General features: G+C 44.3%; 1 protein-coding gene across 1 annotated transcript in view; it reads left to right on the forward strand.

Annotated features, from left to right (window-relative positions):
- LOC137368865 (nipped-B-like protein) overlaps positions 1–27,265 on the forward strand; it is a 693,066-nt gene that overhangs the window by 336,069 nt on the left and 329,732 nt on the right. Inside the window, exons 17-19 of the mRNA XM_068029073.1 lie at positions 15,005–15,239; positions 16,090–16,128; positions 18,782–18,930. Coding sequence (XP_067885174.1) covers positions 15,005–15,239; positions 16,090–16,128; positions 18,782–18,930 — 423 coding nt within the window. The remainder of the gene's footprint in view (positions 1–15,004; positions 15,240–16,089; positions 16,129–18,781; positions 18,931–27,265) is intronic.

The raw sequence follows: 27,265 nt of genomic DNA on the forward strand, positions 1-27,265 counted from the left end.
AATAGCTGGGGTCCTAGCACCGATCTCTGCGGTACCCCACTAGTCACTGCCTTCCATTCGGAAAAAGACCCATTTATCCCTACTCTTTGTTTCCTGTCCGCCAACCAATTTTCTATCCATCGCAGTACACTACCCCCAATCCCATGCGCTTTAATTTTACACGCTAATCTCTTACGTGTGGGACTTTGTCGGAAGCCTTCTGAAAGTTCAAATAAACCACATCACTGGTTCCCCCTCATCAACTCTACTCATTACATCCTCGAAGAATTCTAGTAGATTTGTCGAGCATGATTTCCCTTTCATAAATCCACGCTGACTCTGCCCGATTCTACCACTGTTCTCTTAGTGCTCTGCTATAAAATCTTTGATAATGGACTCTAGAATTTTCCCCAGTACCGACGTCAGGCTGACTGGTCTATAATGTCTTTAATAGCTTCTGGCATTTTCCTTAAGGCAGATGTTGAGCTAACTGGCCTGTAGTTTCCTGCTTCCTGTCTCCCTCCCTTTTTGAATAAAGGAATTACGCTCGCCATTTTTCAATCTAAAGGAACCTTCCCCGAATCTAGGGAATTTTGGAAAATTAAAACTAACGCATCAACTAACTCACTGGCCACTTCTTTTAACACCCGAGGATGAATTCCATCACGACCCGGGGACTTGTCAGCCTGCAGTTCCAACAATTTGTTCAGTACCACTTCGCTGGTGATTGTAATTTTTTTGAGTTCCTCCCTGCCTTCCATTTCCTGACTAATGGCTAATACTGGGATGTTACTTGTATCCTCAGTAGTGAAGACTGATGCAAAATATCTGTTCAATTCATCTGCTATCTCCTTCTTGTCCATTATTAATTCCCAGACTCACTTTCTTTCGGACCAACACTCACTTTGTTAGCTTCTCTCTTTTAAATGTCTATGGAAACTCTTACTACCTGTCTTTATATTTCTAGCTAGCTTTCTCTCGTACTCTAATTTTAAATTCCTTATCAATCTTTTAGTCATTCTTTGCTGTTTTTTATATTCTGTATAATCTTCTGACCTGCCTCCCATCTTTGCACAATTTTCGGCTTTTTCTTTAAGTTTGATACCATCTTTAACTGTTTTAGTTAGCCACGGATGGCGGGTCCCACCCTTGGAATTTTTCTTTCTCGTTGAAATATATCTATTCTGTGTATTCCGAAATAAAGGCCTGCTACCTGATCCGACCCGACTGGACCTGACAAATGCGTCGTACTCTGGTCAGGTCGCATTTCCGGTCAGGCCTGATCGGACACACTATCACCACCTAAGGTAAGTGACTCTAATGTTAATTTACTTTTTGGACTTTCTAGGTTGTTTTGCTACAGTTATCTTAAGCTTGTGCAGGTGAAGAACAAAGTGAAAAACGGCTGGTAAGCTAACTGATGGTCAGGTCGGGTGTGGGAAAAAAATGGAAGGACTCTGGTTGGGCTCGGGTTCGGATGGAGTTCTTCGGGTTCGGGTTGGGTCTCATTTGCAGAGCTGAGCAGGCCTTTATTCTGAAATATCCCCTTAAATGTCTGCCACTGCATCTCTTTTGACCTATCCCTTAACCTGATTTGCCAGTTCACTTTAGCGAGCTCTGCTTTCTTGCCCTCATAATTGCCCTTTATTTAAGTTTAAAATGCTCAGCTTGGACCCACTCTTCTCTCCCTCAAACTGAATTTAAAATTCAATCATAATATGAGTGCTGCTACCAGAGGCACTTTAACTTTGAGGTCATTAATTAATCCTATCTCATTGCACAATACCAGGTCTAGTATAGCTTGCTCTCTGGCTGGCTCCAGAACGTATTGTTCCAAGAAATTATCTCAAACATTTTATGTACTCATCTAGGGTACCTCTGCCCACCTGATTTTTCCAGTCTATATGTAGATTAAAATCCCCCATAATTATCGCTGTACTTTTTTGACAAGCTGCCATTATATTTTCTTCTATACCTCGTCCTTCAGTGTGGTTAATGTTAGGTGGCCTGTACACCACTCCCACAAGTGACCTCTTGCCTTTTTGATTTCTCATCTCTACCCAAACTGCTTTTACATCCTGGAATCCTGAGCTCTCCCTTTATTACGCTAATAGCATCATTAATTAACAGAGCTGTCCCTCCACCTTTTCCTAGCTTCCTCTCCTTCCTAAATGCCATGTACCCTTCAATATTCAGGTCCCAATCTATGTCGTCCTGCAGCCATGTCTGTGTAATGGCTATGAGGTCGTATGTATTTATTTTTATTTGCACTCTCAGTTCATCTGTTTTGTTTCGAATGCTATGTGCATTCAGATACAGAGCCTTTAGTTGTGTCCTTTTATTATTTTTGTAACTTTTTGCCTTATCTGTTGATTTACCCTTAAATTTGTATGCTCTGTCCCTTCCTGTCAGTCTGTTTATCATTTCCCATATTAATACCTCAATCTGCATATAAACTGGAAAAATCAGATTGGCAATCGTAGCCTGGATGAGGAGTTCATAGAATGATTTCGAGAGAGTTTCTTAGAGCCGCATGTTCTGGAACCAACCAGAGAGCAGGTTCTATTAAACTTGGTATTGTGTAATGTGACAGGATTAATTAATGACCTCAGAGTAAAGCACCTATAGGTAGTAGCGACCACAGTATGATTGAATTTTACATCCGGTTTGAAAGGGGGAAGAGTGGGTCTAAGATTAGTATCTTAAACTTAAATAAGGGCAACTATGTGGGCATGAAAGCTGAGCCAGCTGAAGTGAACTGGGTTACTAGCCTTGCAGATTGATCAATAGAGAAGCAGTGGCAAACGTTTAAGGGGATATTTCAGAATAAGTATATTCTTACTATAAAGAAAAATGCTCAGAGGAGGTCCCACCGTTCATGGTTAACTAAAAAAGTTAAGGAAAGCATCAAACTTGAGGAAAAAGCATATAATTGCGCAAAGTTGAATGGCAGGTCAGATGATTGGTCAGAATATAAATAACGGCCGACAATGACCAAAAGGTTAATCAGGAGAAAGAAATTAGAGTAAAAGCAAAATACTGCGGATGCTGGAAATCTGAAACAAAAACAAGAAATGCTGGATTCACTCAGCAGGTCTGGCAGCATCTGTGGAAAGAGAAGCAGAGTTAACGTTTCGGGTCAGTGACCCTTCTTCGGAACTGAATTCATTGAAAGAAATTAGAGCATGAGAGAAAGCTAGCTAGAAATGTAAAAATGGATAGCAAGAGTTTCTATAGGTATTTAAAAAGGAAAAGAGTAGGTTAAGTGAGTGAGAGAGAATGGGGAGTTAATAGGTAATGAAATGGCAGTTGAAATGAACAAATACTTTGCTTCTGTCTTTACTACAGAGGATACAGAAAACATTCTAGTAATAGCTGTAAATCAGGCGATGGAAGGAAAAGAGGAACTTGGTGAAATTACAGTCACCAGGGAAGCATACTGACCAAACTAATGGAGCTGCGGGCTGACAAATCCCCGGGTCCTGATGGGCGTCATCCTAGGGTCTTAAAAGAGGGGCCTAATGAGGTGATAGATGCGTTGGTGTTAAATTTTCAAAATTTGCTAGATTCTGGAAAGGTTCCATCAGACTGGAAAGTAGCAAATATAACCCCTCTATTCAAGAAGGGGAGGAGGCAGACAACAGGTAACTATAGGTAAGTTATCTTGACTTCTGTCGTTGGGAAGGTGTTGGAATCGATCATTAAGGAGGCTATAGCTGGGCTCTTTAGTAAGGTAATCAGGAATATTCAGCATGGTTTTGTGAAAGGAAAATCATGTTTAACCAATTTATCGAAGTTCTTTGAAGGACTAATATGCGCTGTTGATAAAAAGCCCATTGACGTACTGTACTTGGATTTGCAGAAGGCATTTGACAAGGTGCCACATTAAAGTTTATTGCACAAAGTAGGAGCTCATGATGTAGTGGGTGAGACCAGAACTCAGGGGCATTGTTTTAAAATTAGGGGATGCCCTGTCTTAAAACCTATCTCTTTGACCATGGTATCTCCTTTTGTGGCTCGGTGTCATACTTGGTTTTATCCTTCTTCCTTCTTAGGCAGTCCCTCGGGAACAAGGATGACTTTCTTCCGCTCCAGGGTTGTGGGTCTTGAGATGACTGAATAGTCCAATTCTGGATCTGCACACTCTGCCACAAGTGGGGCAGGTGGTGTTTGGTGAGGCGAGTCAATGGGATGTTCGAATTTCTGAACGCTCCTTGTGCTGTTGGCACTTGGTCACTGCCTGGGCGTGTCGACGTTGTTCGAACTGGCTTTTTTTTATTTATTCGTGGGATGTGGGCATCGCTGGCTAGGCCAGCATTTATTGCCCATCCCTAATTGCCCTTGAGAAGGTGGTGATGAGCTGCTTTCTTGAACTGCTGCAGCACCTTTGCAGATGTTTCTTCTCCATTTTGGGCAGTCTGGGGCAAGAGATTCCCATGGATCAGTGGAGATGTCACATTTTTTCAGGGAAGCTTTAAGGACTGCCTTGTAGCGTTTCCTCGGCCCTTCTGGTAGCCTCTTGCCGCGATGGAGCTCGGAATAGAAAGCTTGTTTTGGGAGTTTTGTGTCAGGCATGCAGATGTTGTGGCCTGCTCAACAGAACTGACTAGCCATGTTTTATAATGCTCCTGTGAAGCACCTTGGAACGTTTTGTTTCGTTAAAGGTGATATATAAATATAAGTTGTTGTTGTGGCTGTCAGGCTAATTGTAAATTATTTAACTTCTGTGGCAAATGCTCCCTCTAAAATGTATGTGTATATATAGATCATCAGTTCCTTTATCTTTTGTCACCTACCGTTAGCTGCAGGGATCACAGAATTGTTAAAGCGCAGAAGGAGGCTATTCCGCCCATCTTATCTGCACCGGCTCTCCGAATTAACAATTCACTTAGTGCCATTCCCCTGCCTTCTCCATAGAAGCCTGCACATTCTTCAAAGAACAAAGAACAGTACAGCACAGGAACAAGCCATTCGGCCCTCCAAGCCTGCGCCGATCTTCATGCCTTCCTAAACTAACACCTTCTGCACGTCCGGGGCCCATATCCCTCTATTCCCTTCCTATTCATGTATTTGTCAAGATGTCTCTTAAATGTCGCTATCGTATCTGCTTCCACCACCTCCCCTGGCAGCAAGTTCCAGGCACTCACCACCCTCTGTGTAAAAAAAAAACTTGCCTCATTTCCTTCATTTTCAGATAATAGTGTAATTCCCTTTTGAATTAAGCCTGCTTCCACCACGCTCTCAGGCAGCGCAATCCAGACCTTAACCACTTGTTGCGTGAAAAAGTATTTCCTCATGTCACTTCTGCTTCTCTTACCACATATTTTAAGTCTGTGCCCTCACGTTCTCGATCCTTTCACGAGTGGGGACAGTTTCTCTCTAACTACTCTGTCCAGACCCCTCATGATGTTGAATACCTCTATCAAATCACCTCTCAGCCTTCTCTTCTCCAAGGAAAACAGTCTTGCCTTTTCCAATCTATCTTCATGACTGAAGTTCCCCATCCCTGGAACCATTCTCATGAATCTTGTTCTCCTTGGAACAGAGGAGGCTGAGGGGAGATTTGATTGAGATGTACAGAATTGTGAGAGGCCTGGATAGAGTGGGCATGAAGGATATATTTACCTCAGCAGAGAGGTTAATGACTAGGGACTATAGTTTTAAAGTGATTGGTAGAAAGATTAGAAGGGAGATGAGGAAAAATGTTTTCACCCAGAGGGTGTCTGGAGCTCACTGCCTGAAAGGGTAGTTGAGGCAGAAACCCTCAACTCATTTAAAAGGAGTCTGGATATGTACCTCAAGTGCCGTAACCTGCAGGGCTACGGACCAAATGCTGGAAAGTAGGATTAGGCTGGGTGGCTCTTTGTTCGGCCGGCACAGACACGATGAGCCAAGTTGCTTTTTTCTGTGCCTTAAACTTTCTACGATTCATTTAAGTTCTACACTACCCTCCACACAGTTCACAATGCTTCCAACCGGACCTTATAATTTGCCAAATTTGCTTCTTGAAAGACTCAGCAACAGTTTACAAAAGCAAAATACTGCCGAACCTGGAAATATGAAATATAAGCAGAAAGTGCTTGAAATGAGATGAGGCAGTTTCCAGTTGATAACCTTTCATCAGATCTAGGAAAAGGCAGAAATTCTTTTTTTTATTCCTTCATGGGATGTGGGCGTTGCTGACTCGGTCTTCTCGAGGGCAATTAGGTATGGGCAATAAATGCTGGCCCAGCCAGTGACGCCCACATCCCATGAATGAATTAAAAAAAAGTTCTGGGCACCACACTTTTGAAAGGATGCGAAGGCATTCAAGAGGGTGCAGAAAAGATTTACAAGAATGGTTCTGGGGATGAGGGACTTCAGTTCTTTGGATCGATTGGAGAAACTGGGGCTGTTCTCCTTGGCAAAGAGAATGTTGAGAGGAGATTTGAAGGAGCTGTTCAAAATTTTGAGGGGTCTGGACAGAATAGATAGGGAGAATCTGTTCCCACTGGCGGTGGGATCGAGAACAAGAGGACACCGATTTAAGGTGATTGGAAAAAAAATATGTAACGGCGAAATGAGGAAAAAAGGTTTTTCCGCAGTGAGTGTTAAGGATCAGGAATGCATTGCCTGAGCATGTGGGTGGGGGCAGATTCCGCTGAATCCTTCAAAATAGAATTACATAATTATATGAAGGGAAAAACTTGTGGGGCTATGGGAGAAAGGCACATGAGTTGCTATCGCAGGGAGCCAGGATGGGCATGACTGGCTGAATTGTTGCCTCCTGTGGTGTAAACATTGTATGATTCTATTCTATGATTAGCTGATGGTACATGGACTAGGGCAATCATATAAAGTTTTGGGCAGGAGATGTGAGGAAGAACTTTTTTTATGCAGTGATTGGAAATGACTGGAAGCTTGCTACCTGCAAGGGTGGTGGAACCAGAGACAATGACTTCAAAAAGAAATTGGATGGCTGGTGAGGGAAATAAACTTTCTCGGGTCTGAGGATAGAGCAGGGGAATGGGACTGACTGAATTGCTCCACAGAGAGCCAGTATAGACTTGATGGGTCGAATTGCCTCCTTCTGTGCTGTTATGATTCTACCAATGGCGCTGTTCCACAAAGTGGTCACCCGATCTGTGTTTGTTCTCCAGCAAATACAGTATACTAAGTTAAGTACAATTATGTTGCACTTTCATCTGGAAGGAGTGTCTGGGGCTTTGGACACTGAGGAGACAGAAGGTAAAACGGTGTTGCTTCTGCGATTCTATGGAAAGGGGCCATGGGGAGGGGGTGTTGAGGGTGATTTGACGAGTGGACCAGGGTGTCGTGGAGGGAATGGTCCCTTCAGAATGCTGGGAGGGGAAGGTGTGTTTGGTGGCATCACTTTGGAGACGGCGGAGGACGATCCGTTCATTTATTTATTTTATATTAATTAACTAATTAGTGCCAGAAATGACAATTAGAGGGGTGAAGTGCTTCACCTGTGAGATGTGGGAAGTCCGTGACGCTTCCAGCGTTCCGGGCGACTACATGTGCAGGAAGTGTACCCAGTTGCAGCTCCTCACAGACCGCATGGATCGGTTGGAGCGGCAACTGGATGCACTGAGGAGCATGCAGGTGGCAGAGAGCGTCATAGACAGGAGTTTTAGAGAAGTGGTTACACCAAGGTGCAGGCAGATAGATGGGTGACCGCTAGAAGGGGCAGGCAGTCAGTGCAGGAATCCCCTGTGGCTATCCCCCTCTCCAACAAGTATACAGTTTTGGATACTGTTTGGGGGGGATGGCCTATCGGGAAAACAACAGCAGCAGCCAGAGCAGTGGCACCATGGCTGGCACTGTTGTTCAGCAGGGAGGGACAAAGCACAGAAGAGCAATAGTTATCGGGGACTCTATAGTCAGGGGCACAGATAGGCGCTTCTGTGGACGTGAAAGAGACTCCAGGATGGTATGTTGCCTCCCTGGTGCCAGGGTCAAGGATGTCCCTGAACGGACAGGGGGCATTCTGAAGGGGGAGGGTGAACAGCCAGAGGTTGTGGTACACATCGGTACCAATGACATAGGCAGGAAGAGTGATGAGGTCCTGCAGGGGGAGTTTAGGGGGTTAGGTAGTAAGTTTAAAAAAAAAAACAGGACCTCTAGGGTTGTAATCTCTGGATTACTCCCTGTGCCACGTGCCAGTGAGGCTAGAAATAGGAAGATAGTACAGCTAAACACGTGGCTGAACAGCTGGTGTAGAAGGGAGGGTTTCAGACACCTGGACCATTGGGCTCTCTTCAGGGACAGATGGGACCTGTACAAGAAGGATGGGTTGCATCTAAACTGGAGGGGCACTAATATCCTGGCTGCAAGGTTTGCTAGCGTCACTCGGGAGGGTTTAAACTAGTGTGGCGGGGGGGTGGGAACCAGAGCAGTAGGACAGCAAGTGAAATAAATGAGGAGGACATAGTAAATAAGGCCAGTAGGACTAAGAGGAAGAGCAGGCAGGGAGATGTTGCTGAGCACAGCGGGACTGATGGTCTGAAGTGCATTTGTTTCAATGCGAGAAGTATAACAGGTAACGCAGATGAACTTAGAGTTTGGATTAGTACTTGGCAATATGATGTTGTTGCGATTACAGAGACTTGGTTGAGGGAAGGGCAGGATTGGCAGCTAAATGTTCCAGGCTTCAGGCTGGATAGAGGGGTTGTAAAAGGGGTGGGGGAGTTGCATTAGAACAAAAGAACAAAGAAAATTACAGCACAGGAACAGGCCCTTCGGCCCTCCAAGACTGTGCCGATCCAGATCCTCTATCTAAACATGTCGCCTATTTTCTAAGGGTCTGTATCTCTTTGCTTCCTGCCCATTCATGTATCTGTCCAGATACATCTTAAAAGACTCTATTGTGCCTGCGTCTACCACCTCCGCTGGCAACGCGTTCCAGGTACCCACCACCCTCCGCGTAAAGAATTTACCATGCATATCCCCCCTAAACCTTTCCCCTTTCACTTTGAACTCGTGACCCCTAGTAATTGAATCCCCCACTCTGGGAAAAAGACTCTTGCTATCCACCCTGTCTATACCTCTCATGATTTTGTACACCTCAATCAGGTCCCCCCTCAACCTCCGTCTTTCTAATGAAAATAATCCGAATCTACTCAACCTCTCTTCATAGCTAGCGCCCTCCATACCAGGCAACATCCTGGTGAACCTCCTCTGCACCCTCTCCAAAGCATCTACATCCTTTTGGTAATGTGGCGACCAGAACTGCACGCACGCAGTATTCCAAATGTGGCTGAGCCAAAGTCGTATACAACTGTAACATGACCTGCCAACTCTTGTACTCAATACCCTGTCCAATGAAGGAAAGCATGCCGTATGCCTTCTTGACCACTCAATTGACCTGCGTTGCCACCTTCAGGGAACAATGGACCTGAACACCCAAATCTCTCTGGACATCAATTTTCCCCAGGACTTTTCCATTTACTGTATAGTTCACTCTTGAATTGGATCTTCCAAAATGCATCACCTCGCATTTACCCTGATTGAACTCCATCTGCCATTTCTCTGCCCAACTCTCCAATCTATCTATATTCTGCTGTATTCTCTGACAGTCCACTTCACTATCTGCTACTCCACCAATCTTAGTGTCGTCTGCAAACTTGCTAATCAGACCACCTATACTTTCCTCCAAATCATTTATGTATATCACAAACAACAGTGGTCCCAGCACGGATCCTTGTGGAACACCACTGGTCACACGTCTCCATTTTGAGAAACTCCCTTTCACTGCTACTCTCTGTCTCCTGTTGCCCAGCCAGTTCTTTATCCATCTAGCGAGTAAACCTTGGACCCCATGCGCTTTCACTTTCTCCATCAGCCTACCATGGGGAACCTTATCAAACGCCTTACTGAAGTCCATGTATATGACATCTACAGCCCTTCCCTCATCAATCAACTTTGTCACTTCCTCAAAGAATTCTATTAAGTTGGTAAGACATGACCTTCCCTGCACAAAACCATGTTGCCTGTCACTGATAAGCCCATTTTCTTCCAAATGGGAATAGATCCTATCCCTCAGTATCTTCTCCAGCAGCTTAAGGAGAATATCACAGCTGTACTGCGGGAGGACACCTCAGAGGGGTCATGCAGCGAGGCAATATGGGTGGAGCTCAGGAATAGGAAGGGTGCAGTCACGATGTTGGGGGTTTACTACAGGCCTCCCAACATCCAGCGGGAGGTAGAGGAGCAGATATGTAGACAGATTTTGGAAAGATGCAAAGGTAACAGGGTTGTGGTGGTGGGTGATTTTAATTTCCCCAATATTGACTGGGACTCACTTAGTGCTGGGGGCTTGGACGGGGCAGAGTTTGTGAGGAGCATCCAGGAGGGCTTCTTGAAACAGTATATAGATAGTCCAACTAGGGATGGGCTATTCTGGACCTGGTATTGGGGAATGAGCCCGGCCAAGTGGCAGAAGTTTCAGTGGGGGAGCATTTCGGGAGTAGTGACCATAATTCCATAAGTTTTAAGGTACTTGTGGATAAGGATAAGAGTAGTCCTCGGGTGAAGGTGCTAAATTTGGGGAAGGATAATTATAATAATATTAGGCAGGAACTGAAGAATTTAGATTGGGGGTGGCTGTTTGAGGGTAAGTCAACATCTGACATGTGGGAGTCTTTCAAACGTCAGCTGATTAGAATCCAGGACCAGCATGTTCCTGTGAGGAAGAAAGACAAGTTTGGCAAGTTTCGGGAAGCTTGGATAACACGGGATATTGTGAGCCTAGTCAAAAAGAAAAAGGAAGCATTTGTAAGGGCTGGAAGGCTTGGAACAGACGAAGCGCTTGAGGACTATAAAGACAGTAGGAAGGAACTTCGGCAAGGAGTTAGGAGGGCTAAAAGGGGTCATGAAAAGTCATTGGCAAACAGGATTAAGGAAAATCCCAAGGCTTTTTATACATATATCAAGAGCAAGAGGGTAACTAGGGAAAGGGTTGGCCCACTCAAGGACAGAGAAGGGAATCTATGTGTGGAGCCAGAGGAAATGGGCGAGGTGCTAAATGAGTACTTTGCATCAGTATTCACCAAGGAGAAGGACTTGGTGGATGATGTGCCTAGGGAAGGGAGTGCAGATAGTCTCAGTCATCTCATTATCAAAAAGGAGGAGATGTTGGGTGTCTTGCAAAACTTTAAGGTAGATAAGTCCCCAGGGCCTGTTGGGATCTACCCTAGAATACTGAGGGAGGCAAGGGAAGAAATTGCTGGGGCCTTGACAGAAATCTTTGCATCCTCATTGGCTACGGGTGAGGTCCCAGAGGACTGGAGAATAGCCAATGTTGTTCCTTTGTTTAAGAAAGGTGGCAAGGATAATCCAGGAAATTATAGGCCAGTGAGCCTTACGTCAGTGGTAGGGAAACTATTAGAGAGGATTATTCGGGACAGGATTTACTCCCATTTGGAAACAAACAAACTTAATAGCGAGAGACAGCATGGTTTTGTGAAGGGGAGGTCGTGTCTCACTAATTTGATTGAGTTTTTTGAGGAAGTGACGAAGATGATTGCTGAAGGAAGGGCAGTGGATGTTATCTATATGGACTTCAGTAAAGCCTTTGACAAGGTCCCGCATGACAGACTGGTACAAAAGGTGAAGTCACACGGGATCAGAGGTGAGCTGGCAAGATGGATACAGAACTGGCTTGGTCATAGAAGACAGAGGGTATCAGTGGCTGTGTGTTTTTCTGAATGGAGGGATGTGACTAGTGGTGTTCCGCAGGGATCAGTGCTGGGACCTTTGTTGTTTGTAGTATATATAAATGAGTTAGAGGAAAATATAGCTGGTCTGATTAGTAAGTTTGCGGACGGCACAAAGGTTGGTGGAGTTGCGGATGATGATGATGATTGTCAGAGGATACAGCAGGATATAGATCAGTTGGAGACTTGGGCGGAGAAATGGCAGATGGAGTTTAATCGGGACAAATGTGAGGTAATGCATTTTGGAAGGTCTAATGCAGGTGGAAGTAACAGTAAATGACTGAACTCTTAGGAGTATTGACAGGCAGAGAGATCTGGGCGTACAGGTCCACAAGTCACAAAGTGGCAACGCAGGTGGATAAGGTAGTCAAGAAGGCATACGGCATGCTTGCCTTCATCGGTCGGGGCATAGAGTATAAACTTTGGCAAGTCATGTTGCAGCTGTACAGAATCTTAGTTAGGCCACACTTAGAATATTGCGTTCAATTCTGGTCGCCACACTACCAGAAGGACGTGGAGGCTTTGGAGAGGTTACAGAGGAGGTTTACCAGGATGTTGCCTGGTCTGGAGGGCATTAGCTATGAGGAGAGGTTGGATAAACTCGGATTGTTTTCACTGGAACGACGGAGGTGGAGGGGCGACATGATAGAGGTTTACAAAGTTATGAGCGGCATGGACAAAGTGGATAGTCAGAAGCTTTTTCCCAGGGTGGAAGAGTCAGTTACTAGGGGACACAGGTTTAAGGTGCGAGGGGCAAAGTTTAGAGGGGATGTGCGAGGCAAGTTTTTTTTACACAGAGGGCGGTGAGTGCCTGGAACTTGCTGCCAGGGGAGGTGGTGGAAGCAGATACGATAGCGACCTTTAAGAGACATCTTGACAAATACATGAATAGGAAAGGAATAGAGGGATATGGGCCCCGGAAGTGCAGAAGGTGTTAGTTTTGGTAGGCATCAAGATCGGCGCAGCCTTGGAGGGCCGAATTGCCTGTTCCTGTGCTGTACTGTTCTTTGTTCAATACTGAGGATGGTAGGTGAGGACCCTCGCTCATGCTTACTGTAAGGACTCCATTTCTTTCTCCCAATTTTTTCATCTCCATTGCATCTGTTCTGATGATGCAACTTTTCAAACCAGTGATTCTGATGCGCCTTCCATTTTCCTCAACTGAAGATTCCCCGCCAACTGTGGTTGACAGGGCCTCAACTGTTTCCATTCCATTTCCTGTCCTTCTGCTTCCACTCTTTCCCCTACCTCCCAGAACCATTACAGGTTTCCCTTTGTCCTCACCCACCAGCCTCATCTTCATCTGTTTCCTTTTTCTTTGGTATTATCGATTATGCATATTTCTTTTCATTCATTTGTTTGTGGGATGTGGGTGTTGCTGACTAGGTCAGCATTTATTGCCCATCTCCGATCGCCCTTGAACTGAGTAGCTCGCTGGGCCATTTCAGAGGGCATTTAGGAGTCAACCACATTGCTGTGGGTCTGGAGTCACATGTAGGCCAGACCAGGTAAGGACAGCAGATTTCCTTCCCTAAAAGACATTAGTGAACCAGATGGGTTTTTTACAACAATCGGCAGTGGTTTCATGGTCACCTTTGGACTGACTTTTAATTCCAAATTTCTTAATTGAATTCAAATTTTACCATTTGCCGTGCTAAGATTTGAACCTATGTCTCCAGAGCATTAGCCTGGGCTCTGGATTACTAGTCCTGTGACATTACCACTATGCCACTGCTCCCCAGATTCACCATTGAGTTCAACAATTTCAGACCGTAATCTTTGCTCTCATCTCTTTTCCTTTATCTTTGCAGATTTTGGTTTTACTCATGTTTTTTTTCTTGATTTTGCTTTCAGACAGCAACTGTTGTTCATTCTGCCATTCACACCTCCTGGACACATTTTTGTTTCTGTCCCATTACAACTCCCTCTGGCCATGCACCACCAACTCTTGGTCATTTAGTCCCTGATTCTCATCCTTTCAAAGATCATCCCTTTTGTTCTTTTTCCACCCTCCCTCCCTTTCACTTGGTTAAGACTTATTACGTTTCTGACTTTTCCCAGCTCTGATGAAAAGTATTGACCTGAAGCATTAACTCTTTCTCTCTCCACTGATGCTGTCAGATCTGCTGAGTATCTCCAGCATTTTCTGTTTTTCTGATTTCCAGCATCGGCAATATTTTGCTTTTGTATCTTTTACAAGTTTGAACCTTGGTCCCCTTGTCTGACGCAATTTTATTCAACTCCTTTCTGAACCTCACTTCTCAGACACCACCTTTCCAGACTCTGTTCTATCTGTTTTCATAATTCACACCATTGACTCTGGGGATCAGCTCTATGGGCCTTCGCTGCAGTGTTTCCAACACTTGCCTGTCTCCCTTCTGTCTCTGTGATCAGAACAGAACGCAGAGCTCAAGATCTTTGGCATGAAACTTGAGCCTTGTTTTTCTCTTCTGACCTGTTGAGTGTTTTCTAGCATTTGCTGCTTTTATTTCAGAAGTATCCACAGTATTTTATTTATTTATTTCGAGATACAGCACTGAAACCGGCCCTTTGGCCCACCGAGTCTGTGCCGACTAACAACCATCCATTTATACTAACCCTACAGTAATCCCATATTCCCTACCACCTACCTACACTAGGGGCAATTTCCAATGGCCAATTTACCTATTAGCTGCAAGTCTTTGGCTGTGGGAGGGAACCGGAGCACCCGGCGGAAACCCACGCGGTCACAGGGAGAACTTGCAAACTCCGCACAGGCAGTACCCAGAATTGAACCCAGGTCCCTGGAGCTGTGAGGCTGCGGTGCTAACCACTGTGCCGCCCCGGTGCTAACCACTGTGCCGCCCCGCTGTTTGTGTTGCAGTGTTCAAGTTACAGTCTGACCAGAGTTCTGCATAGTTTGATTAGTTTGTCCCTGTTCTGACAGTGTGGTTTGTAATTTGTTCCTTGTTGCACTGCCTTGGGCATGTTGAGCCTGTAAGACTGTTTCTTTAACTTTTTCATTTCACTGCTGGAATGTGTGTTTGTATGGATATTGGATTAGGACAGCCTTATTCCCTCCCAGTTGAGTAATCTGCCAGCATTATCCAGACTTTAAGAATGGGCTTTTGGAATGGTAGAATAGTCTGTGCCTTTTCTGAGGAGGAGAGAAAAGCATTTTATTAAATCTTGACTCTTGCATTCTTGTGGCTTCAAGCTCGCGCCCAGTTTCATGCCTGACTGTGATGGAGCAAGTCAGGCTCAGCTGTTATATAGAAATCTGAGGCAATTGGAAGGAGTGTCAGCATTGAAACCTTGTTATTTTCCAGGACAATGAAACAGAAGATGAGGAGAAGCTGTGGAGAGAACTGATCATGGAGCGAGTAACGAAATCTGCTGATGCTTGCCTGACTGCACTGAATATTATGACATCGCCCAACATGTCTAAAGCTGTGTATATTGATGACGTGATCGAGAGGGTGATCCAATTCACCAAATTCCACCTGCAAAACACGCTGTACCCCCAGTATGACCCCGTCTACAGAATCGACAGTCATGGATCAGGTCAGCGGCCATCTTTAATATCTCTACTTCACCGCAAGTCCCTAGTCAAATATTAGGTTCACCTTGAGGTTGCCGCAGCTGTCCAGTTGAATAGAATGCACTAGCAACCTGTGCTTCCATTTCTCATCGATAGTAGGTTGTCACCTTTTGAAAATAAATTCACGCTGGGAATTTATGCCAAGTCCTAGTGTGCAGTTAGGAATGGCTCTGATTCTGGGCTGAAGCCAAGCAGAAGTTCAGATCTACTTCTTTCTCCGTAAAACTCCAAATGTAAAGGCAACACTGAGGCTAATGAACAATATTAACATTTTTGACTTTATCGAAAGAAAGACGTGCATTTTTAGAGCCCATTTCACAACCTCAGGATGTTCCAAAGTGCTTTAAAGCCCATTAAGTATTTTTGAAGTGTGGTCATTGTTGTAATGTAGAAAGACTGCACCTCCAACTGTGTAGTGGGAGGGTCAGCCTAGATTGTGTGTTCAGGTCTCTGTAGTGGGCCTTGGACACGTGATCTTCTGACTTGGAGGCGTGAATGCTACAACTGAGCCACTGCTAACATATTGCTGTTAACTCCCTTGCAATTAGATTCATTGCCTTAGGCTTGTTGTAGTGTGATTGAGAGTCTTGATGACAGTGGGGAGGGGTGTGGGTCATGGAGACTTGAGTGCACATCAGTCAGAATAATGAGAAATGGCAGTGAAAGTTGTGTTTCCTGTGCACAGAGAATCTCCAATACTGTGACAAAACGTGTATCTCAGCTAATAAGCATATTGACATTCTGCATCATGTGCTATATTGCACCTATGTCATAAAGCATGTCACCGATAACTTGTATCTGCTTACCTCACAGTGACATCTAAACACCATGAGGAGAATCGCTTTCATTCAAGTAAGTGAATGAGAATCTCTCATTCTTCTGTGAAGTGAAGGAAAAACACACTATTATATCATTTAAGTAGTGCTGTGTGCAGGAGGAATGAGTGTGGTTATACTGGCGTGACCTGGGAAAATGGGCGTTGGAAATATTTGCAGGGGCTTGCACTTGTCAATTGAACTGCATTTTGTTTAAGAGGTGCATGGTCTGGTTTGTGGAAAAGTGATGTAGTTACTGAATTGTTTAGCACCCTTGCTATTCTGAATGCAGATGAGAGATGGTTCCTCTAGGGTGTGCAGCCAGCGTCTGGTCCATGGCGCTCTCGGCTGTACGGGGGGGCGGGTGTGGTGGGCAGGAGGAAGTTTGGTCAAGCAATAGTGATAGGGGATTCTATAGTTAGGGAAACAGACAGACATGAATCCAGGAAAGTATGTTATCTCCCTGGTTCAGGGTCAAGGATGTTATGGAGCGCTGCAGAGCACTTTCATGGAAAAGTGTGAACAGCCAGCAGTTGTGGTCCATATTGGTACCAATGACGTAAGCAGAAAGAGGAATGAGGTCCTGCAGGCAGACTTTAGGGAGCTAGGAAAGAAACTAGCAGGCAGGACCTCAAAAGATAATGTATTACTCCCAGTACTATGCGCAAGGAAGTATAGAAATAGGAGATCAGAGCAGGTGAATATGTGATTGGAGAGATGGTGCAGAGAGAGGGCTTTAGATGCCTGGGACATTGAGATCAGTTCTGGGGGAGATGGGACCTATGCAATCTGGGCAGGTTGCACCTGAACAGAGCCGGGACCAATGTCCTTGCGGGGCAATTTGCTAGTGCTATTGGGGAGGGTTTAAACTAACTTGGCAGGGGCGTGGGAACGAAGGTGCACAGAGAGTTGGAGGAGATAGACAGCACTAGAGTAGGAAATAGTAAAATATTAAGTGGGGACAGAATAAGAGAATGCAATAAGGTCTAAAATTAGGTTTACTGTGCATGTATATGACTGCAAGGAGTATAAGAAGGTTGGTGAACTGCAGATGCAGAAAGCCACGTGGAAATCTGATGTGGCAATAACACAGACCTTGATATCGAGGCAGTATTTGACTGCGTGTGGCATCAAGGATCCCTAGCCAAACCAAAGCTTTTGGTCAACTAACTTCACAGAATCTCAAAATCGCAGAATTGTTGCAGTGCAGAAGTATGCTATTTGGCCCATCGTATCTGCACCTGCTCTCCAAATGAGCATTTCACCTCGTGCAACTCCCCCGCCTTTTCCCCGTAACCTTGCATGTTGTTCCTTTTCATACAACAGTCTCAATTCATTTTGAATGCTTCAATTGAGCCTGCCTCCACCACACTCTCAGGCAGTGCATTCCCGATCTTAACCACTTGCTGTGTGAAAATGTTTTTCCTCATGTTTCTTTTGCTTCTTTCACCAATTACTTTGAACCTGTTCCCCCTCGTTCTCCATCCTTTCACGAGTGGGAACAGTTTCTCCCTATCTGCTCTGTCCAGACCCCTCATGATTTTGAATACCTCTATCAAATCAGCCTTCTCCTCCAAGGAAAACAGTCCCAACTTCTCCAATCTATCTTCATAACTGAAATTTCTCATCCCTGGAACCATTCTCGTGAATCTTTTCTGCATTCTCTCCAGGTCCCCACATCTTTCCTAAAGTGCGGCACCCAGAATTGGATGCAATCCTCCAGCTGAGACCACACTAGTGTTTTATACAAGTTCAACATAACCTCATTGCTCTTGTACTCTATTCCCCCATTAATAAAGCCCAGAATACTGTATGTTTCATTAATTGCTCTCAACCTGTCCTGCCACTTTCAATGACTTATGCACATATACACCTAGTTCCCTCGACTCCTGCATCCCCTTTAGAATTGCACCCTTCAACTTTGTATTGTCTCTCCAGTTTCTTACTATCAAAATATATCACTTCACATTTCTCTGCGTTGAACTTGTTCATCTACCACCTGTCCACCCATTCCACCAACTGTCAATGTCCTTTTGAAGTACTGCGTTATCCTCCTCACAGTTCACAATGCTTCCAAGTTTTGTATCATCTGCAGACTTTGAAATTGTGCCCTGCACACCAAGGTCTAGGATATTAATATATATCAGGAAAAGCAAGGGTTCCAACACTGACCCCTGGGGAACTCCACTACAAACCTTCATCCAGCCCCAAAAAACATCCATTAACCACTACTCTTTGTTTCCTGTCACTCCATGTTGTTAGTGTCCCATTTATTCCATGAGCTATAACTTTGCTCTCAAGTCTGTTGTGTGGCACTTTATCAAACGCCTTTTGGAAAACCGTGTACACCACATCAACAGCATTGTCCTCATGAACCCCCTCTGTTACCTCTTTAAAAAAAAAAAACTCCAAGTTAGTGAAACATGATTTTTCCTCAAGAAATCCATGCTGGCTTTCTTTAACTAATCCACATTTGTCCATGTGACTATTGATTTTGTCCCGAATTATTCTTTTTAGAACTCTTCCCACCACCAAAGTTAAACTGCCTGGCTCGTAGTTGCTGGGCTTATCTTTACACCCTTTTTTTGTTTTAAATCTTCTGTGGCTTGGTGGCATAGTTAGTTTTGAAATGCTGCTTTGAATGTTTTATTTTGTTAAATATAAATGTAAGTTATGTTTTCTGCTTGCAGGGGGTGGCAGTTCAAAAGCTAAGCGAGCAAAGTACTCCAGCCATAAACAAAGAGTGATCGTCATGCTGTACAACAGAGTGTGTGATATCGTCTCCAACATAGCAGAACTGCTGGAGATACAGCTTCTCACCGACACTACAATCCTGCAGGTACAGTGCAACTGAGAACCAACTCATATGGGGTCTGGCACTGATCATTTACTGGCTTGTCTAAACTTTGGCTGTTAACTTTCTTTGCAGATGTTTTGATTTTCAGTTGAGAGCAAAAAATGCTGGAGTGGTTGGGGAGGGTTTAAACAAGAATGGCAGGGGAATGGGAACCTTTGCAAGGAGTCAGAGGAAGGGGGAATCAAAGACCAGAACAAAAGGTGAATAAGAAAAGTGATAGGCAGAGAAATCAAGGGCCAGAATCAAACAGGGCCAGAATCAAACAGGGCCACAGTGAAAAATAGTGGGAAATGGACAAGTAAAGTTAAAAAGACCAGCATTAAGGTTTTGTGTCTTAACGCGTGGAGCATTTGGAATAAAGTGGATGAATTAATCGCACGAATTGATGTAAACGGGTATGATATAGTCGGGATTATGGAGACATGGCTGCAAGGTGACCAGGGATGGGAAGTGACCATCCAGCGATATTCAGTATTTAGGAAGGATAGACAAAAAGCAAAAGGCGGTGGAGTTGCAGTGCTACTTAAAGAAGAAATTAATGCAATAGTGAGGAAAGATATTCGCTCTGATGATGTGGAATCTGTATGAGTAGAGCTGAGAAACACTAAGGCGCAAAAAACATTAGGGGGTGTTGTATATAGATCCCCACACTGTAGCGGTGATGTTGGGAATGGCATTAAACAGGAAAATAGAGATGCATGCGATAAAGGAACATCTGTAATTATGGGTGACCTTAATCTGCATATAGATTGGGCAAATCAAATTAGTCACAATATCGTAGAGGAGGGATTCTTGGAGTGTAAATGGGATGGTTGCCTGGACCAATATGTTGAGGAACCAACTAGAGAACAGGCCATCCTAGATCGGGTGTTGTGTAATGAGAGAGGAATAATTGACAATCTAGCGGTGTCAAACCCCTTGGGGACGAGCGAGCATAATATGAAAGAATTCTTCATCAAGATGGAGAGTGATGTAGTTGATTCTGAGACTATGGTCCTGAATCTTAGTAAAGGAAACTATGAAGGTATGAGGCACGAGTTGGCCATGACGGATTGGGAAACGTTACTTCAAGGGATGACGGTGGATAGGCAATGGCAAACATTTAAAGAGCGCATGGATGAACTGCAACAATTGTTTATCCCTGTCTGGTGCAATAGTAAAATGGGAAAGGTAGCCAAACCATGGCTTACAAGGCAAGTTAGAGATAGCATTAGATCCAAGGAAGAGGCATATAAGTTTGCCAGGAAAAGCAGACCTGAGGATTGGGAGCAGTTTAGAATTCAGCAAAGGAGGATTAAGGGATTGATTAAGAAGGGGAAAATAGAGTCCAAGAGCAAGCTTGCGGGGAACATAAAAACTGACTGTAAAAGTTTCTATAGGTATGTGAAGAGAAAAAGATTGGTGAAGACAAATGTAGATCCCTTACAGCCAGAAACAGAGGAATTTATTATGGGGAACAACTAAATGGCTGACCAACTAAATGCATACTTTGGTTCTGTCTTCACAAAGGAGGACACAAATATCATACCAGAAATGTTGGGGAACACAGGACTTAGTGAGAGAGAGGAACTGAACTAAATCAGTATTAGTAGAGAAATGGTGTTGGGGAAATTGATGGGATTGAAGGCCGATAAATCCCCAGGGCCTGATGGCCTGCATTCCAGAGTACTTGAGGAAGTGGCCCTAGAAATAGTGGATGCATTGGTGGTCGTCATCCAAGATTCTATAGACTCTGGAACAGTTCCTACAGATTGGAGGGTAGCTAATGTAAGCCCACTATTTAAAAAGGGAGGTAGAGAGAAAGCAGGGAATTATAGACCAGTTTGCCTGACGTCGGTAGTGGGGAAAATTCTAGAGTCCATTATCAAAGATTTTATAGCAGAGCACTTGGAGAACAGTGGTAGAATCGGACAGAGTCAGCATGGATTTACGAAAGGGAAATCATGCTTGACAAATCTACTATAATTCTTCGAGGATGTAACGAGTAGAGTTGATGAGGGGGAGCCAGTGGATGTGGTTTATTTGGATTTTTAGGAGGCTTTCAACAAAGTCCCACATAAGAGATTAGCATGTAAAATTAAAGCACATGGGATTGGGGGTAGTGTATTGCGATGGATAGAAAATTGGTTGGTGGACAGGAAACAAAGAGTAGGGACAAATGGGTCTTTTTCTGAATGGCAGGCAGTGACTAGTGGGGTACTGCAGGGATCGGTGCTAGGACCCCAGCTATTCACAATATACATTAATATTTAGATGAGGGAACTAAATGTAATATCTCCAAATTTGCAGATGACACAAAACTGGTGGGAGGGTGAGTTGTGAATAGGATGCAGAGAAGCTTCAGGGTGATTTGGACAAGTTGAGTGAGTGGGCAAATGCATGGCAGATGCAGTATAATGTGGATAAATGTGAGGTTATCCACTTTGGTAGCAAAAACAGGAAAGCAGGTTATTATCTGAACAGCTATAAACCGAGAGCGGGGAATATGCAGCGAGTCCTTGGTGTTCTCGTACACCAGACGCTGAAGGTAAGCATGCAGGTGCAACAGGTGGTAAAAATGGAACATTGGCCTTCATAGCGAGAGGATTCGGGTACAGGAGCAGGGATGTCTTGCTCCAATTATACAGGGCCTTGGTGAGGCCACACCTGGAATATTATGTGCAGTTTTGGTCTCCTTATCTGAGGGAGGATGTTCTTGCTATAGAGGGAGTGCAGCGAAGGTTTACCAGACTGATTCCTGGGATGGTGGGACTAATGTATGAGGAGAGATTGAGTCGGTTAGGATTATATTTGCTGAAGTTCAGAAGAGTGAGGGGGGTTCTCATAGAAATCTATAAAATTTTAACAGGACTTGACAGCATAGATGCAGGAAGGATGATCCCAATGGTGGGTGAGTCCAGAACCAGGGGATTTAGTCTAAGGATACAGGGTAAAGCTTTCAGGACTGAGATGAGGAGAAATTTCTTCACCCAGAGAGTGGTGAGCCTGTGGAATTTGCTACCACAGAAATTAGTTGAGGCCAAATCATTGTATGTTTTCAAGAAAGAGTTAGATATAGCTCTTGAGTTTAAAGGGATCAAAGGGATCATAATGAATGGCGGAGCAGGCTCGAAGTGCCGAATGGTCTACTCCTCCTATTTTCTATGTTATCAGTTTCTGTGCTGATCTTTTCCTCCTGTAGCTGCTTAGTGTTTATGGAGGTCAAAAACTGGGTCTGTGATTTCTTGCACGCTTACTTAAATAAATGAAACCCTCCCGCTTGCTTGGATGTCTGTAGCTAAAGGTATCACGTGTGACTCATACAGCACTGAGCTGGACAAATCAGAAGATTCAAGCCTTGATTCTTGGTCTGTTCAGTAGTAGCCTTGATCACAACTGTGGCAACAGTAAGGGCACTGGTACTATAGTTAGCCTCAAGGTTAGGGAAGGGAGAAGTAAATCAGCCAGGGATCCTGTTCGTGATCACCATTCTGTGACTCCTGGAAGGTGTGGATGTTTGGTGAGGACAAGGTAGGGCTCCAGTACTCCGAGTCTGGGCTGACAAATGAAGTGGCCACCTGTACTGTGTTCCAGAGAACAGCCAGCAATTGGAGCCTTGAGAGCAGTGATGGCCTGAAATGGACCCCAGTCCTGTTCTTTATTGTAACAGAATGTGGGTTTTGTGAAAATGCTGAATGCCTGGGGAGGGGAGAAGCTGCTGCTCCATGAATTGAGAGTCCTGTGAAATGCTCATTTAGTAAGAGCTTCCCCGAACTGTGATCTAGTCAGTGGCGATATTTGGTTGCGTATTAATTAGTATGTTCGTAAAGTATTTACAGCACAAAAATAAACAGTTTGGCCGAGCAGAGCCAGGCTGGTGTTTATGCTTCAACACACTGCTGTCACCCCTCTTCATCTAATCCTATCAGCATACCCTCTTATTCCTCTGTCTCTCGTGCTGATCTAGCTTCCCCTTAAGTGTATCTTTTTTATTCAACTGAACCACTCCTTGTGGTAGTGGGTTCCACTGGGTAAAGAGTTTTTCCCAAATTCCCGATTATACTATCTTTATGACTTCCAGTTTTGTTTTCATCTGCAAGTGGAAACCTGTACTTCGACCCTGTCAAACTCTTTTGGAGATCCCTCTCATGTCATCCCTCAGTTTTCTCTTTTTTTTTTAAAGAGGAGAGTCCCAGCCTACTTAATCTTTCCTGATAGTTTCAACCTTTCAGTTCCGGTATTATTGCAGTAAATCTTTTTTGCACCTTCTCCAGTGCCTTTATTTTTTTTATAATATGGACATCACTGTTTACAGTACTCCAAGTGTGGTCAAAGTAAGGTTTGTGCAAGTTTAACAAAACTTATATTTTTTAATTCTAATCCTTGAGAAATGAATCTCCAGTGCTTTGGACGCTTTTTTTATGGTCTTAGGAACTTGTCATTGAATTTGTGATCTGTGTACCTGTACCTCATCGAGACACTGATTTTACAAGGAGTATGTGGCTACCTTATTCTTCCTACCAAAATGTATTACCTCAGACTATTCTATATATTATTGAAGTTCATTTGTCAATTACACGTCCTTTCCTCAAGTTTATTCATGCCTTTCTGTATTATGTTGCAGTCCTCCTCCGTATTAAATAAATCTCCCAATTTGGCATGCTCCACATATTTTGAAATTGTACTTTGGATTCCTGAGTCCAAATAGTTTATGTAAATGGTGAACAATGGTGGTCCCAGCACCAATCCTCGTGGAACACCACTTCCCGCCATTTGCCAATCTTAGTAACCACCTTTAACCGCACCTGCCCAACCCCACTCTGTTTTCTGTTTCGTAGTTAGCTTGTTATCCAATTTTGTCCCCTTACCTTAGTCATGTGGTACTTTATTGAAGGTTTTTTACTTATACTGTATTACCCTTATCTACCTTTATATTACCTCCTGAAAGAATTCAGGAAGATTGGTCAAGCATGACCCATTTTGGAATCCATGATGATTACTTATTCTTTCAGTTTCTAGACAGTTTTTCTATTGCATCCATTACCTTTCCGACCACCAACAATTAAACTAATTGATCGGTTGTTCCCAGGACTTGTTCTGTCTCTCTTCTTTGGATATAGGAATCACATCAGGTGTTCGGCATTCCTCTGGCGCTATTCCCTTACGAATGGATTTTTTAAAATGTAGTGCCTCTACTATCTCTGCCGAACCTTTAATATGTGTTATTGCAATCCTTTAAAAGTTTGATTAGTTTATCAATATCTCCCCCTGCTTTAATCGTCTTTAGAAGAAGAGATGCAAAGATATTATGTCATGTCCACCATGTTTACTAACCTCTGGTTAAAAAAAACTGAAAGTGACGTCACAGGAAAGCTGTGATCTGATTGGCTGGTAGGGAATTTTTTTTACTGAATTTGAAAATAAAACACTGATAAAAATTGATTAAAACCCTAATTAACTAATAAGTAGAGTAACTAAACCAGAGGGAGGAGATTACTGTATTTAGTTAGCATTTAATATTTATAGTAATAATCTAGCACTAGGGACCGTATAGTTAATTATAACAATTTAGTAAGGATTTAATAAGTATTTATTTTAAATTCATTTATTAATTAGTGCTAGAAATGTCAGTTAGAGGGGTGAAGTGCTTCACCTGTGAGAAGTGTGAGGTCCGTGAGGCTTCCAGCGTTCCGGACGACTACATCTGCAGGAAGCGTGCCCAGTTGCAGCTCCGCACAGACTGCATGGATCGGTTCGAGCTGCAACTGAATGCACTTAGGAGCATACAGGTGGCAGAAAGCGTCATCGACAGGAGTTTGAGAGAAGTGGTTACACCCAAGGTGCAGGCAGATAGATGGCTGACCGCTAGAAGGGGCAGGCAGTCAGTGCAGGAATCCCCTGTGGCTATCCGCCTCTCTAACAAGTATACCGTTTTGGATACTGTTGGGGGGGGATGGCCGATCAGGGGAAAACAGCAGCAGTCAGAGCAGTGGCACCACGGCTGGCACTGTTACTCAGCAGGGAGGGACAAAGCGCAGAAGAGCAATAGTTATAGGGGACTCTATAGTCAGGGGCACTGATAGGTGCTTCTGTGGACGTGAAAGAGACTCCAGGATGGTATGTTGCCTCCCTGGTGCCAGGGTCAAGGATGTCTCTGAACGGACAGGGGGCATTCTGAAGGGGGAGGCTGAACAGCCAGAGGTTGTGGTACACGATGAGGCGGAACTAGTAAATAAGGTCAGTAAGAGGAAGAGCAGGCAGGGAGATGTTGCTGAGCACAGCGGGACTGGTGGTCTAAAGTGCATTTGTTTCAATGTGAGAAGTATAACAGATGAACTTAGAGCTTGGATTAGTACTTGGAACTATGATGTTGCTATTACTGAGACATGGTTGAGGGAAGGACAGGATTGGCAGCTAAATGTTCCAGGATTTAGAAGCTTCAGGCGGGATAGAGGGGGATGTAAAAGGGGTGGGGGAGTTGCATTACTGGTTCAGGAGAAGATCACAGCTGTACTGCGGAGGACACCTCGGAGGGGTCATGCAGCGAGGCAATATGGTGGAGCTCAGGAATAGGAAGGGTGCAGTCACGATGTTGGGGGTTTACTACAGGCCTCCCAACAGCCAGCGGGAGGTAGAGGAGCAGATATGTAGACAGATTTTGGAAAGATGTAAAGGTAACAGGGTTGTGGTGGTGGGTGATTTTAACTTCCCCAATATTGACTGGGACTCACTTAGTGCTAGGGGCTTGGATGGGGCAGAATTTGGAAGGAGCATCCAGGAGGGCTTCTTGAAACAAGATGTAGATAGTCCAACTAGGGATGGGGCCGTACTGGACCTGGTATTGGGAAATGAGCCCGGCCAGGTAGTCTAAGTTTCAGTAGGGGAGCATTTCGGGAGCAGTGACCATAATTCCATAAGTTTGGCAAGTTTCGGGAACTTTGGACAACGCGGGATATTGTGAGCCTAGTCAAAAAGGAAGCATTCGTAAGGGCTGGAAGGCTAGGAACAGACTAATCCCTTGAGGAATATAAAGACAGTAGGAAGGAACGTAAGCAAGGAGTCAGGAAGGCTAAAAGGGGTCATGAAAAGTCATTGGCAAACAGGATTAAGGAAGATCCCAAGGCTTTTTATACGTATATAAAGAGCAAGAGGGTAACTAGGGAAAGGGTTGGCCCACTTGAGGACAGAGAAGGGAATCTATGTGTGGAGTCAGAGGAAATGGGCGAGGTACTAAATGAGTACTTTGCATCAGTATTCACCAAGGAGAAGGACTTGGTGGATGATGAGCCTAGGGAAGGGAGTGCAGATAGTCTCAGTCATCTCATTATCAAAAAGGAGGAGGTGTTGGGTGTCTTGCAAAGCATTAAGGTAGATAAGTCCACAGGGCCTGATGGGATCTACCCTAGAATACTGAGGGAGGCAAGGGAAGAAATTGCTGGGGCCTTGACAGAAATCTTTGCATCCTCATTGGCTACAGGTGAGGTCCCAGAGGACTGGAGAATAGCCAATGTTCCTTTGTTTAAGAAGGGTAGCAAGGATAATCCAGGAAATTATAGGAAATTATCGGACTTATTACCGAGAGGCAGCATGGTTTTATGAAGGGGAGGTCGTGTCTCTCTAACTTGATCAAGTTTTTTGAGGAAGTGACCAAGATGATTGATGAAGGAAGGGCAGTGGATGTTATCTATATGGACTTCAGTAAAGACTTTGACAAGGTCCCTCATGGCAGACTGGTACAGAAGGTGAAGTCTCACGGGATCAGAGGTGAGCTGGCAAGATGGATACAGAACTGGCTCTGTCATAGAAGACAGAGGGTAGCAGTGAAAGGGTGCTTTTCTGAATGGAGGGATGTGACTAGTGATGTTCCGCAGGGATCTGTGCTGGGACCTTTGCTCTTTGAAGTATATATAAATGATTTGGAGGAAAATGTAGCTGGTCTGATTAGTAAGTTTGCGGACGACACAAAGGTTGGTGGAGATGCGGATTGTCAGAGGATACAGCAGGATATAGATAGGTTGGAATCTTGGGCGGAGAAATGACTGATGGAGTTTAATCCGGACAAATGTGAGGTAATACATTTTGGAAGGTCTAATGCAGGTGGGATGTATACAGTAAATGGCAGAACCCTTAGGAGTATTGACAGGCAGAGAGATCTGGGCGTACAGGTCACTAAATGTGGCATCGCAGGTGGATAAGGTAGTCAAGAAGGCATCCGGCAGGCTTGCCTTCATAGGTCAGGGCATAGAGTATAAAAATTGGCAAGTCATGCTGCAGCTGTACAGAACTTTAGTTAGGCCACACTTAGAATATTGCGTTCAATTCTGGTTGCCACAGTACC

This window comes from Heterodontus francisci, chromosome 4 (assembly GCF_036365525.1).
Source record: "Heterodontus francisci isolate sHetFra1 chromosome 4, sHetFra1.hap1, whole genome shotgun sequence".
In the NCBI taxonomy this organism is placed as follows: domain Eukaryota; kingdom Metazoa; phylum Chordata; class Chondrichthyes; order Heterodontiformes; family Heterodontidae; genus Heterodontus; species Heterodontus francisci.